Raw genomic sequence first — 15,358 nt, 5'->3', positions numbered from 1 at the left:
TTGAACATGTTTCTTTATTGCCAGGACAACAAGCAAGTTGCAGTCTCATATGTGGAAAGTGGCTCTTGAAACAGGACAGTTTTCTGATTTTGAGAGTCTGCTTCAATTATTCAGCTCTGAAATGCATCTTATTGTGCATGAAAAACAAGACCAGAAAGTGATTCAAAGAATAGATGAAGTCCTTATGCGGAAGAGATCTGAGAATGTTCATCTTCATCTGCATGTAAATGAAAGCTTTGTAACAAGATCGTTGCCGCAGACCATATTTAAGAGCCTTCCCAATATTGCAACCATTAGGTAAAACCAGTTAATACTTTTTAGCACAGATTACAATGTTTAATTGGTAAGACTTTAGTATAGGGACCAATTCTCACTATTAACTAGTTGCTTATTAGCATGCATATTATTAGCATATTTGCTGTTTATTAGTACTTATAAAGCACATATTCTGCATGATCATATTCTACCTACCTAATACCTAAACCTAACAACTACCTTACTAACTATTAATAAGATGTCAAGAACGGGTAGGTGAGACACGGACAGAGGACCCAAACGCAGACAGCGGGTAAGGGGTTAACAAGGACTTTAATAATATATAAATGCAAAGAACAAAGGGGCATTAAATAAGGGATCAAATCAAGAGTGGACAGGTGTAGGGCATGAAACCAATAACAAGCAATAATGAGGAGACAAGAGGACGGGGACAAAGACGCGACACCCGAGAGAGAGAGAATATGGAAGGCCGAAAGTGCCAAAACGTCTCTCCACATTAAACGGGAGGTTCTGCCATGGCTCTGCCACAAGATTAAGAAAAGCAAGACAAGATGGGGCAGAACCATGACATAAGCTTTATTGAGGCAAAAGGTTAATGGTTTGTTAATAGCGAGAATTGGACCTTAAAATAAAGTGTGACCGTTTAATTTTATATGAACTTCATACATGTTCTTTGTGCTGGAATTCCTAGGATTTCTCCCAATCACATGAAAGTAGCTGTAGAGTCAGAGCTGTATCTTCAAGGAGCTATGTATGAGAGGAAGACAGGTCAACGATGTGTAAGAAATCTACTGTCTGTGCTCAGCAGTGATCAAAGAGAAAACTTTAAGGAGCAGTGTGATTTTGTACTGAAACTGCATGTGCATGCTAGGAACATGGATGTTTGTCCGGTTTTGCAACCTGTGTTTCATGCATTGCCACGTATATGGGTTGTACAGCCTTCAAACGTAGCATTGCTCCTGAAGACCATGAAAGTTCTAAATATAAAAAAGCCAGCTGAATTAGATGTCACATATGAGCAAAGTGAACTTAAACAGTTTCTTCAATGCATGCCATATGTTACAGAAATCAGGTAAATAAAACATATACAAACAGTATTGTTTTAAAATAATCTAGTTCTTGTATTGAAAAACCTCATCCCAAATATTACAGGTTCCATGGTGCTTTTAGACAGCCTGAAGAAATCCACAAGATTGTAAAGATTGTTGCTGATCTTTTCATTCTCGCATCTGAAAGTGGAGAGGTGGCACTCAGGAGCCTTTCTGCAGCGTGTAGTTACTCAACATTCCCATTTGCTGAAGAGGCTGAAGATGTGCAGAGCTCCTTCTTTTTAGATCTCTTCACCCAGCTAAATGAGAGTTCGTCAGGGAAAACAGCGTTGCCGGCATTGAAGCCTATTCTTAAGGTTGCTCCAGCTGTATGGATACTGGACCAACCAACACTAAAGAAGACGCATGCTCTGAATGAACTACTGAAGCTTCAGTCTGTCCAAAAAAATGTGGAGCTCAGGAGCTGCTCATTCGACAAGGACAACCTTAGGAGTTTCCTAAATTGTTTATCCTATATTTCAAACATTAGGTGAGTGGATTTGCTTAAGATCAAAATGTTACCAACATTTTTGTATAGTAACTTTAATTTCATGCATAACCCTGCCAGCTGTGCTGAGGAGTTTTTCCAGGCAGTGTGTGGAATCCTCTCAACTGACAGGGAATGGAACCCGAAACAAGTTATTGAGCTGTTACGACTGCTTGGTTTTAGAATTTCGTTGACAGAGATGCTGCTAAGTCGCCTATGTCAGGCTATTGGCAGTGTTCTTAAACTGCTGGATGAAGAAGAGGTTTTTCTAAGTCTTCTCCCTCAAGACATCTTGTGTCATGGTTCCTCTTTCCTTTTTTCAAATATGAAAAGGCTTCAGACATTAAGGTATTGTTTTTAGCGATAAAAATGTATTGTATTGCCTTTTTATTTAATGTATTTGACGATGTTCGACTGTTGTAAGATTGCTCCTCTCCTCTCGTTTCTTTCCCCAGAATAAACAAAATTGCAACATCTAAACTAGCAAGACTGGTTAAGTCACCTAGATCAGGAATAAATTCCACAACTGTGGAAAAGCTGTCTGTGGTTTTGTCCAGCTCTGATCTACCAGAGAGATCTATCTGCCAACTATTAAGTAGCCTGACATGTCTTCTTAGGGTCTGGACCGTGCACAACTTGGATCTTTCAGAGTTTAAAATTAAGGCTCACCTATTCATATGCCTCCTGAGTCATCAGGGTCCGTTGTCTATTACGTAAGTGCGAAACGTGTAATCCGTGCCGTTTTAATAACTGGCCTATTTTACATCGTAATCATTTGTAGTAACATGCATTTGAAATTTGTGAATACAGATTTCATAAGGACAGTCTGCAACAACTAGCAGAATTTGTGTATGATGCTCATGATGAAGATCTGACACAGCTGTTTCTGGAAAAAACTGATGGAGACTTATCACCTTGTAGTCTGTCCTGGGATGTTTTATATTATTTGATTCGGGGTGCAAAGAAGCATGTGACACTTGACCTAGCAGAGGGAAGATTTAATTTAACCAACATTCCGAGCCTTCTTACAGTACTTGACACAGTTCGCTTTAAGAGGCAAGACCTGCACATTTAAGTTTAAGCAATAATTAATGGTGTCGTTAACATTAAACTCTCTTCAAACTATGCAGGATAAGTGCACGATTTGTAAGGGCTGCATTGAAAGAGATATACCGGAAAAGGGCAGGTCATCTAATTGCAAAGTTATTGCGAGCTTCCGCCGACCTGATTAACCTTTCCATGAGAGAGTTGGATTCCACTGACTGCAATTCCCTCTGCTTTGCCCTGCACTACAGTGATGGAGTTAAACTCAACCTTTTGAACTCTATCATACCAAATAATGAGACTGAAAACATCGTCAGACTTCTGCAAAGAGTTTCTGATCTCAGGTCTTCATATGTTCACCCTAAGATAATATGTATTGTTTTGTTCCAACTCACACTTACTGTTTTACTAATGCTGCTTTTCATTCGACCAGGATTGATAGAAAGCTGCTGTTAAACTTCCTTCGTGTCTCTAAGGGGATGGAAAAACAAGGTTATTCCATGTCTGCGCTCTTAACCGCACTAAACTACAAATTGGACTTTTCTGGTCATTCGTCAATCAGTAGTGGTCGTTTTGGTCAAGAGAATGCAGATCCTCTTTCTCTAAGTGTGATGGATTGCACAGCCATTTCCTCTGTCATTGAAACATCAGTCTGTCACACAGAATTAGTTTTATATGACTGCCAAGCAGATGATTCTGCACTTGAATGTCTGTTCCCTATATTACACAAAGTGCATCTTCGGTAAGTTTCCAAATATTTGACATGGTGGAATTACTTACTTTCATTGCATTATTTCTACAGGTGATTAATTTGTAAAAATGTCTGTCTCAACAGCTTGAGCAATGGCCTTCTTTGCCAGTTTCTGACCTTGATTTTAAATTCCCCCATGGCTATGTCTTTGAAATGGGCATCATCATTATCCAAAGCACTTGGAAAACAGCTAGACCTCAGTGACACTCCTCTTAACTACCGTACCTGTGAGTCTCTGCAGTTAGTCTTGGACTACACAGAGGAGCTTACAGATCTTAATCTCAGTCATTGTCAAATCACGGATGCATGCTTGGATCTTTTGGCTCCTCACCTTAACAAAATTATGAATCTAGAGTGAGTATACCTGAGCAGTTTTCTATTGATTCTTTTCATTTAAGCAGCATTTTTATTGTCTTACCCATGCTGTTTTTTAGTCTTACTGGCAATGACATAACTGACAAAGGAGTACAGAGACTGTGCAGTGCCTTAGAAGGAAACAGTTTCACAAAGACCATATGGTGATTATGGTGTAACCTTATATTTCATGCCATTTACATTGTAAAAGCATAAAACTCTCATCAAATCTTTTTTGCAGCCTTTGTGACAACCAAATAACAGAGACTGGCCTCCTGATGGAGGAAGCACGTTTTGTTACCCTACATGCTGGTACAATGAGACATGCAAAACAGCCCAACAATTCTGTGACAAAATATGTTGGATCACAAAGCAGGATGGAAGAAACACGTATGACTTCTAAGGTATGGGCATAATAGTAGTGTGAGACATGCGAAAGCCATAAAACAAGTGCAGATCCATGTCACATTTGGAAACTTAAAAGGGTTAAGACATTCATGCAGAGTGAACTGAGTACAACTGTTCGTCTCTTGTGAAATACCGAAAGTACATTCTTCTGTAATTGATAAACATATTAGAGAAAACTAAGAATGTCATCACATATCAAGCTCGGTAATATTTATGTCAATGTACCTTTATTGTAAAACATTATCCTCTCATATCACAGAGACAAGATCAAATGGAGCAGTTTGATCCTGAACTAGAAGTGAATAATGGCAAGATTATTTATAGGTAGCAAATACTATTTGTCTATTATGCATTACTTCTATTATCACATCCTGTCTATTCACGTCCTATTAATACCACAATGTTACATGGTTCATATGTTGCAGGTTTCGGTGCAGCACAGGAGGCCTTTTCATGTGCAGGGCAACTGGACTCGTGTTCTTAATAAAAGGAGCCGGATGCGTAGAGTACAATGTGGTTCACTGGGATATGCGTCTCCTCTGCGAAACACATTATGAGCCTGCTGGTCCTCTGTATGATATCAAAATGCCTACAGGAGAAATGTATGAACTTCACCTTCCACACTGTGAAACACAAGGTTAAAGTCATTGCTAGTTACTCCAGCATGTTGTTGTACTCTTTCTATTGTTTAAGTGCTTCTTTGGGGGTGCAGAGGTGCAGGCTAATAATTCAGTATTCTTGCAATCCATGAACCAATCAGCTAGTATCAGTGTGAATTGAACTGATTGGCTTTCAGGTAGTTTATAGCCAATGACAACACATGCTTATTCTACTTCTATTAAAATAGTCTATTGGCGTGCCATAAGTAGTATAAACCAACACACTATCAAAAGTCTAATGGTGACCCACATGTCTAGATCTGTTCCCTGGGGATATTGAACCTCATAGCAGGATGTGTATTAGCAGTAGCAAGTTTTCATACTTGCTCTGCAACAGCAGCAGCAGGGTAAGCAGTCTCACTGATGTCATAACCCTGACATGCTATAATGTGTCTCACGAGTTGTCATGGCTAAACTACTCTTTTATTTTTTTAAATATAAAGTAAATGAGTGTTTTACCCATGGCTATTGGCGTCAATCAACAGAGAGGAACTTCATAAGTAACACTCTTTATGGACAGAAACCCCTTCACATTTAGCTCTTAAAGTGATAGTTCACCCAAAAATGAAAAATCTGTCATCATTTACTCACCCTTTTGTCATTTCAAATGTCTTGTCATTATCTTATTTTGTCTTCTGCCGAAGAAAGTCAGAAAGGTTGGAAATGACAAGAGGGTGAGTAAATGATAACTGAATTTTTTATTTTTGAGTGAACTAACACTATAAGGCCTTAGACCAGTGGTTCTCAACAGGGGGGATTTGGGCAGCCCAAACGGGGCCCCAGGATGACAAATAACTTAAAATTAGACTAAATGAGCATTGAAATGCACTTTTATACAACTAAAAACCAAGATATTTCTAATTGTTTGTCAGTTTTTTATATTGATTAAACACTTTTCCAGTTAATATTGTACGCGACGTAACAAAATTCCGGCGGTGTGCATACAGTAGGTTGAACGACCTCAGATTTTTTGAAGTTGACTATTATGTGATAAAAGTCGCGTCGATGTCGACTAGTCGATGACGTCATTAATAAATAAAATAAGAGCGAGGGAATGAATGTTTTTTAGCAACATTATTGTATTATTTTATATTATGTTTATTATAGCAACATTATATCAGATCTAAAGCGTGTGTACAGACCAAACTTCACTTGCATTTATAACAAGTCAACTGAAAGGGTCATGTGCACTAATTGATGAAACAACAGAAAAATGTGTCGAGTTGGTTTGTGACGGCCTATGACTTTAGAACAACGTCAATATATTTATTAGCCTAACGCAGCAGACACTTTATCATAGCGGACTTACAAACGCAGCACCTCAGTGAAACAGCAGCCAATATGAGAAACATTTTTATTTATTCGGTTTCTTTAATGTTTTATTAAATGGGGAACAATTACAAAAATAGCCTATAATATTAAAAGATCTGTGTGTAGAAGCACAGCGCACTGAAATCTATGTAACGCTAGGCTTTACCTGCGAGCTTTTGTGGCTTCAGATGAAATCGTGAATGTTGCAGATAAAAACTGGACACATTGTTAATGATGCATGCGGAAGCAGGACAAGATAACATATATTATTGCCGGTGTTGCAACAAATCCTGTGACCGTCGTATTCTGTGACCCTAGTAGGCGCTGTTGTCACTGCAAATATGTCTCTCACTAAATCCTTGGTGTGTGGCTTGTTGTTTTTGAGTAAATCCTTGCTGTTTCGAGCAACCCTTACACTAACCCTAAAGTAGCATACAGTATGCACATACTATTCTGATGACGAAATTTGCGTCACACGCACTGTACACTGTCCTTCGCCTACACGTAAAAGGGAACTATACTTCTGCCTTTAGACTACTGTATTAAAATGAGATGGAACTATTTTGTTATAGTTACTTTCCAGTAATGAATAAAACAACACCTAATAATGTAATTGAACAAAAGTTGAAAAGTGGGTTTAGCTTGGTGATAGTACATTTCTTTATCATGATGTCAAATGTGACCCTGGATCACAAAACCAGTCTTAAGTAGCACGGGAACATTTTTAGTAAAAGACAAAAATACATTGTGTGGGTCAAAATTATCGATTTTTCTTTTATGCCAAAAATCATTAGGATATTAAGTAAAGATCATGTTCCATGAAGATATTTTGTAAATTTCCTACCTTAAATATATGAAAACTTTATTTTTGTGAGTGGATGGTCTGCCACAGTGCCCCTGATTAACAACTTCAAAGGCAATTCTCTCAATATTTAGATTTTTTGCTCTCTCAAATTCCAGAGTTTTAAATGGTTGTATCTCAGCCAGATATTGTCCTATTCTAACAACTCATATATCTATAGAAAGTTGATTTATTCCGCTTTCAGATTATGTAAAAATCTCAATTTCGAAAAATTGACCCATAAGACTGGTTTTGTTGTCCAGGGTCACAAATGTGTTGTCATTTGTTTCTTCACAAACAAACAGTTCAAGAGTTGACTAGTGTTCCCATCATCATTATGCCAAATAACATTTTGTCTCTTCTTTCTTCAATCATCTATCTTTTACAGTTGATGCGATTGGAAATCTTTCTGTTGTCCATACACACGAAAACATACTGGAATTCATGGCTCCAGTTAAAATGACTAAAACACATATAGCTGTAAATGTCTGTCGGTTATCTCTCTATGGTATTGTGGATAAGAACAACCAGGACTGCAAAAAGATCAGGGGGCAGGTGCTGCTGTTTCTGGAACCTGACATCTCTGATGAACAGCAAAGAATATGGGTTTTTCTATTGCCAAGCAGTGTTCCACTCTTGGAGGTATGCCGGCCTTTTCCTTAAACTTTCGGTGTAATTTGTAATAAACCTCACACACATTCTTGTTTGGTTGGCAGATAAAGGAACAGCAACAAGAATATCAGTTCATCCAAACCAGCTCTAACTGCAAACTATTGTTAAATTCCAAGTACACTCTGATCGCAAAAAAGGCAAAAAGAATCCAACCAAAGGTAACTGGATTCAGATATATACTGTAGGAAACCTTGAAGCAACTGGAAACAGATATCCACAGAAAATTAATATAATGGAAAGAGATCTCAGTACCACAAGAGCAATTGAAGCATACAGAGTCCTCTACTCTCAAATCACGTGGACTTAAAATAATAAACTAAAGAATAAAGGACTGTTATGACTATAATGATAACTATAACCAGTGCTGGAAATGGCAGGCAGACATTCACTGGGGGGACTTTAGTAAGGGAACAGATTTTTTTTATTTCACAGATGCAAAAATGACACTATATTTATGTATGAAATGTGCATTTGAAGGCTATTTCATGGCTAAAAGATGGTATTGCTTTATAAATACCACATTTCTGAGCGTTTATCTTGACTCTTGGTTCTATGATTTTGATCTTGGTCAGTCAATTGGATTTCCTTGCTGCTCTGTGTGCTTGCCCTGGTGTTTGTGTATGGACCGTTTGCCTGTGTTTCAACCTCTGTCTATGTTTCTTGTCTTCAATTTGGATTTACCCCTTAAATAAAGCTGCATTCTGATCCTCAACCCTGTGTCTCTGAGCAGTATTGTTACACTAAGCCTGTGCGCTGCTGTGCTACAGTAACCAAAATGAATGCAGACAATCTGCTGCTGCTTTACATTTTCAATGCTAAACGTTCTTACCTTTTTTCCTAAATCTGACTGCAAATGCTGGATGCTCGCTCTCTGAAGGCTTGAAGGTGCGCTGGAGTCTGGGATGTAAAGCAAATATCTTGCCAGCTTGCTCAGACAGTAATATATAAATATTATATCAACAGCCCTTTAGTCTTAGAAAACTCTCTACAGCTTTTTGATATATGATTACAGATGTTTTGTATCTTTCAGGAAAGCTTATTTGAATCTCTGCATGCTGGTAATTACCATCCTACATATGAGGTGTTTTTAGATAAATCTGTGAATCAACTGAGAATTAAAATTCAACGTAAAATAACAGGGAAAGGAAAGATTACCTTCAGAACAGCATGGAATCGGTTGATAATTCTTAAAGCAAAACAAGGTAATAACACTTTTTTGGGCAGATGTTATTTGTGCACAATAAACAAGCATGTAATTATCTGATTCTTTTTTTTTCTTTTATCTATAAATATTCAAAAACAATCAGTCTCTTGTTCATGATACAGTAATATTTGATGTATTTCTACATTTTATAGTATAAAAACTAAATGAGGTATATACTTTCTATTTCAATACTTGATGATTTTAAAATTATTTTCTTAAGTGTGTCCCCAAGGAAACATGCATCATAACAAAACAAAGTGGAAATCTGATCTTTGTGAAATCATTGAGGACCTCACCAGTGACCATCTCAAGAAACTAAAGCATTTAATGCGAAACTGTGCAAACCACATTCCTGCGTCTAAACTTGAAGAAACAAATGAAGACAGATATGAGTTGGTCAATTTGATTGTTGAATCATGGGGATTTAAAGAATCGGTTAAAGCCATTAAGGAGTTTATGAATAAGCTCCCTCGCAAGGATGATTTTGTGAAAAAACGATTGGAACCATACTTGACTGTTTGACCTTCATGGTTAGAAGAATATCAGACCCTGCAATTTTTTACATGAACATTCAATGGTTACCGTAGAATGGTGTTATTTCAAGTCAGTTATGTTTGTATGCTGCTTCAGTTGTAAATATAACTGTATATACAGTTGTGTAATATATTTCGACCGCATGCGTGTTCAGGTTGATGCATGCAACGTTAATCATGTCTGGATGAACTGCATTTAGATATTGTAAAGAAAATATATATATTTGTAAGATTTTTGTCATCACAGATTGAACATTTCAGTTCATTGAGCTCACATTATTGTTTATGGCTTTTCTGTTGTATTCTTTTGGGTTTAAACCAACAATGAGTAAAAGGTCATCGGTTCATACCCAAATGTGTTTACCTCTTGTTTGAACTTATCCCTGACTTTATACTGTTCTCTTGCCTTTATACTGTTCATTTTGTATACATTGTATTATATGTAAGTAGCCTAAATTAAAAAATAAATGTATTTATTTTGTCCTGTAAATCACCACAAGGGGAGCACTTTCACACGTGTTAAAAACTCAAAGCTCATTACGACAAGCACTTGTTTCTCATTAACATCTCTCTTGACGAGTAAGTTTTTGTGGTATATTCACTGTAAAAGTAATCCAATGTCAAATATTTCGACAAGTGTCTGATTGTGTTTGGTCAACGTAAAGTTCAGCGAACACGACGGTGACTTTTTAATGACTCTGATATTAATGGCAGGCAGGCAGGTAAAACCATGATGGGGCAGGTGGGTCGAAATCAGGCATCTCAGCTCCTTCACAACAAGTTTGTAGTGGTTTTAGGAGATTCAAGTAAGTAATGACGGAGTTTAATATTGTGACCTTGATTGTTCACTTAAATTAAACTGCACACGATTTAAATAATGCTGCTCTTATATGTTATTATCCCCCATTTTCTGTACAAGTCTTTTATTTCATAGATGCATATTTTAAAATCTTTTAGACTGTAAATCTTATTATATTTGTATTGTGTTGAATGTCTGTACTAGACGCTTCCAACACCAAAGAAAATTCCTTGTGTGTGTGCAAGCACACTTTGCAATAAAGCTCTTCTGATTGTGATTTTTTTCTCTCCAGTCCAGCGCTCCGTGTACAAGGATCTAGTGTTACTCTTGCAAAAAGACGCTTATTTGACTTCTTCTCAGTTGAAAAGCAAGGTAAATTAATCCGATGTCAATTTAATTTATTAGTGTGATGTGCTTGGACTAAATACTAATGCGCATGTGCATGTTAACTAACGTTAGCTGTTCGCAGAATGCTAGTATTGCTGTCTGGTGCCTTAATCTTAACCTTATTAAATAATTGTAACATTTTCACATTTTTTTAAATGTAGTGATTTTGTATTTCTATCACAGTAAATAGTAGACTACATGCATTTCTTAGATTAGTATCGTTATTAACTCCCGTTCAAATGGCAGTTTAAACCATACAATTTTATTTTAGAAGTACAATTTTGGCAATAAACCTAACACACACACACACACACACACACATGTATAGCGCTTTTAGGTGACGTTACATGGAGTTTTGTGGTTATGCAGTGCGTGATGCTAAAAGTCTCTCATCCATATTTTCTAGGGCGAGCTTTCATTTGAGAACGATTGTCTCGTGGAAGGGGGGAGACTGGGGCCGATGAACAACGGAACGTCATACAGGGAAGTGCGGCAGTACCGAACAGACCACCATTTGGTCCGGTTTTATTTTGTCACGCGAGTGTTCTCGCCATACATGAAGAGTATCCTGGCAGACTTCGACCATGGCCTAAAACCAGACCTGATCATAGTTAATTCTTGCGTGTGGGATGTGTCCAGGTGAGCTTTCACTTCAATATATTTCTATACCTACAGCGCAGGTACGCCAATAAACTGTATTGCCTTACCTACTGCATTATTTTTGCAATTTCACTGCACAGGTACAGCCGAGAATGGGCCTTGGAATACAGAGATAATCTTTGCAAGTTCTTCGTGCAGCTAAAGAACACTTTGCCGGAGCACAGCATGGTTGTGTGGAACATGACCATGCCTCTGGGCAAGAAATTAGTAGGAGGTTTTCTGGTTCCTGAGGTGGGTTAAAAAGAGTGTGCCATATGCAATAAGGGCTTTCGCGCCACAGGATTGATTTCGTAGTTCCAGAACTATTTGTCGCTTTTTGTTATGTGCGCACTGCAGGAACCGGCATGAGGTTAGTTCAGTAACGCCTTTTGGAAGGACGAAAGTAGCTCCTTCTCCGGAGCAGAGTCTAACTCCGAAATAAAACAACTAACAAGCGTGTTGACTGGCTGCACCCATGCGACAGAAAAGTGATTTAAACGGTTGCAAGACAAACATACAGAACGCAAATGTAAGCAACATTTACCTGTCATCTATGTCTGCACATTGTTTTTTCTTCGCCTCTGTGATCTGTAGTACTTAAAATTTCCGTAGATGTTTGTCTCTAAGCCCTCCTTTTTGCTTTTTTAATCTCAATTTACAATCACGAGACCCCACAGACAACAAAACACAACTCGGGTCGTCCTTCAGTTTTTTTTTTTTAATGCCGCGCTGTCGACCAGCTTATGTCCCAATGTCGTTGTCATGACGCATCGGTGCAAATGCACCTGGTAAAAGGAAAACTTAGTTCGACATCCCTCTTTACTAGTTACGGAACGTCATTCCTTAAATAATCTGGTGCGAAAGACACTGGCAAACGATGTCAATGGTAGCAATAATGAAGTTTCTTTTTTTTTCTCTTGCCCACAAACTCAGATCCAGCACGTCGGTCCACTATTAAGATTTGATGTGATTGAGGCGAATTTCTGCGGAGCCACCCTTGCAAACGAATTTGGATTTGATGTGCTGGACATGCACTTCCAGTTTCGCTTCAGCCTCCATCTCCGTACGAACGACGGTGTGCACTGGAATGCAGTTGCACACCGCAAGATGACATGTCTGATGCTTGAACATGCCGCACAGGCATGGGCAGTGCAATTGTCAAACCCTGGTGAGAAATTCAGTGTTCTGTTAGCATAAATGTGTCTTTGTTTTGTTTATAACTTTTGGAAATAATTTTTGATCTTCTGACATTTTCAAAGCGTGGTCTGTTTTCCTTTAAAGATGATGGTAAAACAGGTTATCTCCCGCAATTGCTTCAGAGCCCTTGTCCGCAAACTTTAAATAGTTCTGGTAAGTTTCAAGGTACTGCACTTTTCACACGTCATGATTTATGTCATTCTTATTACATTTCTGAAATACTTTATTCTGATTGGCCAGTTACCATATAAAGCACTTAATATTTCGGAATAGCCCAACCCCTGTTTCCAACCCCTGTTTTGCAATTAATTCAGAATAGGCCTGTTTTTAGTAAGTTTATCTAGAGATACTTTAAATGACCTAAAAAGCCTGCCAACCACTACAGTATGGTTGTAGTTAAAGGTAAGTAGTAATGTCCATCACAATTTATTTAGAAGAGAATTAATGATAAAACGACAGTACAGGTGCTGGTCATATAATTAGAATATCATCAAAAAGTTGATTTATTTCACTAATTCCATTCAAAAAGTGAAACTTGTATATTATATTCCTTTATTACACACAGACTGATATATTTCAAATGTTTATTTCTTTTAATTTGATGATTATAACTGGCAACTAATGAAAATCCCAAATTCAGTATCTCAGAAAATTAGAATATTACTTAAGACCAATACAAAGAAAGGATTTTTAGAAATCTTGGCCAACTGAAAAGTATGAAGATGAAAAGTATGAGCATGTACAGCACTCAATACTTAGTTGGGGCTCCTTTTGCCTGAGTTACTGCAGCAATGCAGCGTGGCATGGAGTCGATCAGTCTGTGGCACTGCTCAGGTGTTATGAGAGCCCAGGTTGCTCTGATAGTGGCCTTAAGCTCTTCTGCATTGTTGGGTCTGGCATATCGCATCTTACTCTTCACAATACCCCATAGATTTTCTATGGGGTTAAGGTCAGGCGAGTTTGCTGGCCAATTAAGAACAGGGATACCATGGTCCTTAAACCAGGTACTGGTAGCTTTGGCACTGTGTGCAGGTGCCAAGTCCTGTTGGAAAATGAAATCTGCATCTCCATAAAGTTGGTCAGCAGCAGTGTCACAGACTGATGGACTCCATGCCATGCCACATTGCTGCAGTAATACGCCCTTTTCACATGACGTCACGCATCTTCCGTTCTGCCGCGAAGCAGTGTATCATTACTTCCGCTAGCACTCCAGTTCATAAGGTGGCGGTAATGCACCTATAAGCTGATTTGCCAACCGCCAATAAAACTCAAGAAGTTACTGCCGCTAGCGCCTCAGAATGGAGTTTACCAAGTGGCTTGCACATCTGCCACAAATACGTCTAGATCATGTACAATGTCTTGCAGACAAATTTTCGCTAACAACAAGATCAAAGCTAGAGAAAGGATACAAATTCTTCGTTGAACAGTACCTGTTTGATTATGAAGGTAAGTGTTTTGTTTTCTTTTTGTGTTAGCGAAGGTGCTAGGATAAGTACTTGAATACGTGTTCTGTCAGTTTCTTTTCTCACTGTTGTTAAATTCCAGCGCGACGGCAAAACGGAAGTTCTTCTTCTTGTTTGTTGCTAGACGGATGTTATGATACACTGCTTTGCAAAAAGGCCAAAGTTAAGTGACGTCATTGTGAAAAGGGCATATTCAGGCAAAAGGAGCCCCAACTAAGTATTGAGTGCTGTACATGCTCATACTTTTCATGTTCATACTTTTCAGTTGGCCAAGATTTCTAAAAATCCTTTCTTTGTATTGGTCTTAAGTAATATTCTAATTTTCTGAGATACTGAATTTGGGATTTTCATTAGTTGTCAGTTATAATCATCAAATTAAAAGAAATAAACATGTGAAATATATCAGTCTGTGTGTAATGAATGAATACAATATACAAGTTTCACTTTTTGAATGGAATTAGTGAAATAAATCAACTTTTTGATGATATTCTAATTATATGACCAGCACCTGTATATGCTGTCAGTAAGTACTGGCAGACATAGTCAGTAGTAGACCTGTTTGTTTTGTTTAAAGAGACATTATTTACCCTCATCTTCGGTCCAGGTTTGAAACCAGAGCAACCAAGGCAACATAATGGCTTTGGGCCACAATTCTACGTGGAAGATATACCTCCACCCTTCACAGCAGGTTATCGCAGCTTTGAAACGGACACCCTCGGAGGTTACTTGATCAAATTATCTTTATGTAAGGTAATATTGTCAACATAGTGCTAATCCGTTGATTTTTGTTTTGTTTTGAAGGTGGTGACAGTTCAGCCCCCAGCTGGCCAGTGAACAACTTGGTCATGAAACAGAAACACAGAAGACCATATAATCCATATACACGAGAGAAACCACGTTACCTCTACAAGAATTAAACCCATCGCAACAGTGTTCTTAAAAATATTGTTTTTGCCCTTTTAAGTTAAAGGCATTCTGCATGCCAGATTTTTCGAAAGAACCAAAACCTTTTTGAGAATATAGACCATATTGGTTGTTCTGCTAGTTTCTCTTGTTATACGAGTGTATTTATTAAAGCAAGCACTCGAATGTTGATGCAGGCTTTTCATCTTGTTTGAAATATATCTTTCCTGTTCTTACTGCACTGATTTACTCTGGATGAGTGTAAGATTCTCGTTGACTGCTGCTAGAGAACTGTTCGTGTATTAGTGGTTTGCCACTTTGAATAATTTTCAGACAAAAATA

General features: G+C 38.0%; 2 protein-coding genes across 9 annotated transcripts in view; both read left to right on the top strand.

Moving 5' to 3' along the window:
- LOC130562883 (uncharacterized) overlaps positions 1-10,100 on the top strand; it is a 33,605-nt gene extending 23,505 nt beyond the window's left edge. For 3 of the 8 annotated variants that reach the window (XM_057348204.1, XM_057348196.1, XM_057348211.1), the window contains exons 4-20: positions 25-297; positions 968-1,348; positions 1,429-1,854; positions 1,933-2,199; positions 2,307-2,564; positions 2,662-2,907; positions 2,982-3,239; positions 3,329-3,637; positions 3,731-4,000; positions 4,081-4,164; positions 4,242-4,404; positions 4,668-4,732; positions 4,834-5,045; positions 7,608-7,861; positions 7,936-8,049; positions 8,922-9,093; positions 9,316-10,100. In XM_057348204.1, the coding sequence (XP_057204187.1) occupies positions 25-297; positions 968-1,348; positions 1,429-1,854; positions 1,933-2,199; positions 2,307-2,564; positions 2,662-2,907; positions 2,982-3,239; positions 3,329-3,637; positions 3,731-4,000; positions 4,081-4,164; positions 4,242-4,404; positions 4,668-4,732; positions 4,834-5,045; positions 7,608-7,861; positions 7,936-8,049; positions 8,922-9,093; positions 9,316-9,617 (4,054 nt within the window). In that variant the 3' untranslated portion in view covers positions 9,618-10,100. Of the gene's footprint in view, positions 1-24; positions 868-967; positions 1,349-1,428; positions 1,855-1,932; positions 2,200-2,306; positions 2,565-2,661; positions 2,908-2,981; positions 3,240-3,328; positions 3,638-3,730; positions 4,001-4,080; positions 4,165-4,241; positions 4,405-4,667; positions 4,733-4,833; positions 5,046-7,607; positions 7,862-7,935; positions 8,294-8,921; positions 9,094-9,315 lie in introns of those variants that run through there. The other 5 variants (XM_057348246.1, XR_008964018.1, XM_057348222.1 and 2 more) reach the window with 5 other exon arrangements.
- A 125-nt stretch (positions 10,101-10,225) lies between these two features.
- On the top strand, positions 10,226-15,325 carry fam113 (family with sequence similarity 113). The gene is made up of 8 exons (XM_057348258.1): positions 10,226-10,434; positions 10,720-10,799; positions 11,221-11,453; positions 11,555-11,705; positions 12,387-12,621; positions 12,735-12,803; positions 14,718-14,834; positions 14,915-15,325. The coding sequence occupies exons 1-8, from the start codon at positions 10,359-10,361 to the stop codon at positions 15,028-15,030; spliced, it is 1,077 nt and encodes a 358-aa protein (XP_057204241.1). The 5' UTR covers positions 10,226-10,358; the 3' UTR covers positions 15,031-15,325.
- Positions 15,326-15,358: the final 33 nt, after the last annotated feature.

This window comes from Triplophysa rosa, linkage group LG1 (assembly GCF_024868665.1).
Source record: "Triplophysa rosa linkage group LG1, Trosa_1v2, whole genome shotgun sequence".
NCBI lineage: Eukaryota > Metazoa > Chordata > Actinopteri > Cypriniformes > Nemacheilidae > Triplophysa > Triplophysa rosa.
This window is presented reverse-complemented; position numbering and strand designations above follow the sequence as displayed.

Bases quoted from the DNA above. Each gene is read 5' to 3' on its own strand.
- fam113 (XM_057348258.1), top strand. From the start codon at position 10,359: ATGATGGGGCAGGTGGGTCGAAATCAGGCATCTCAGCTCCTTCACAAC. The intron at 10,800-11,220 runs GTAAATTAATCC...CATATTTTCTAG, and splicing joins CTTCTCAGTTGAAAAGCAAG to GGCGAGCTTTCATTTGAGAA. The intron at 12,622-12,734 runs GTGAGAAATTCA...TTTCCTTTAAAG, and splicing joins AGTGCAATTGTCAAACCCTG to ATGATGGTAAAACAGGTTAT.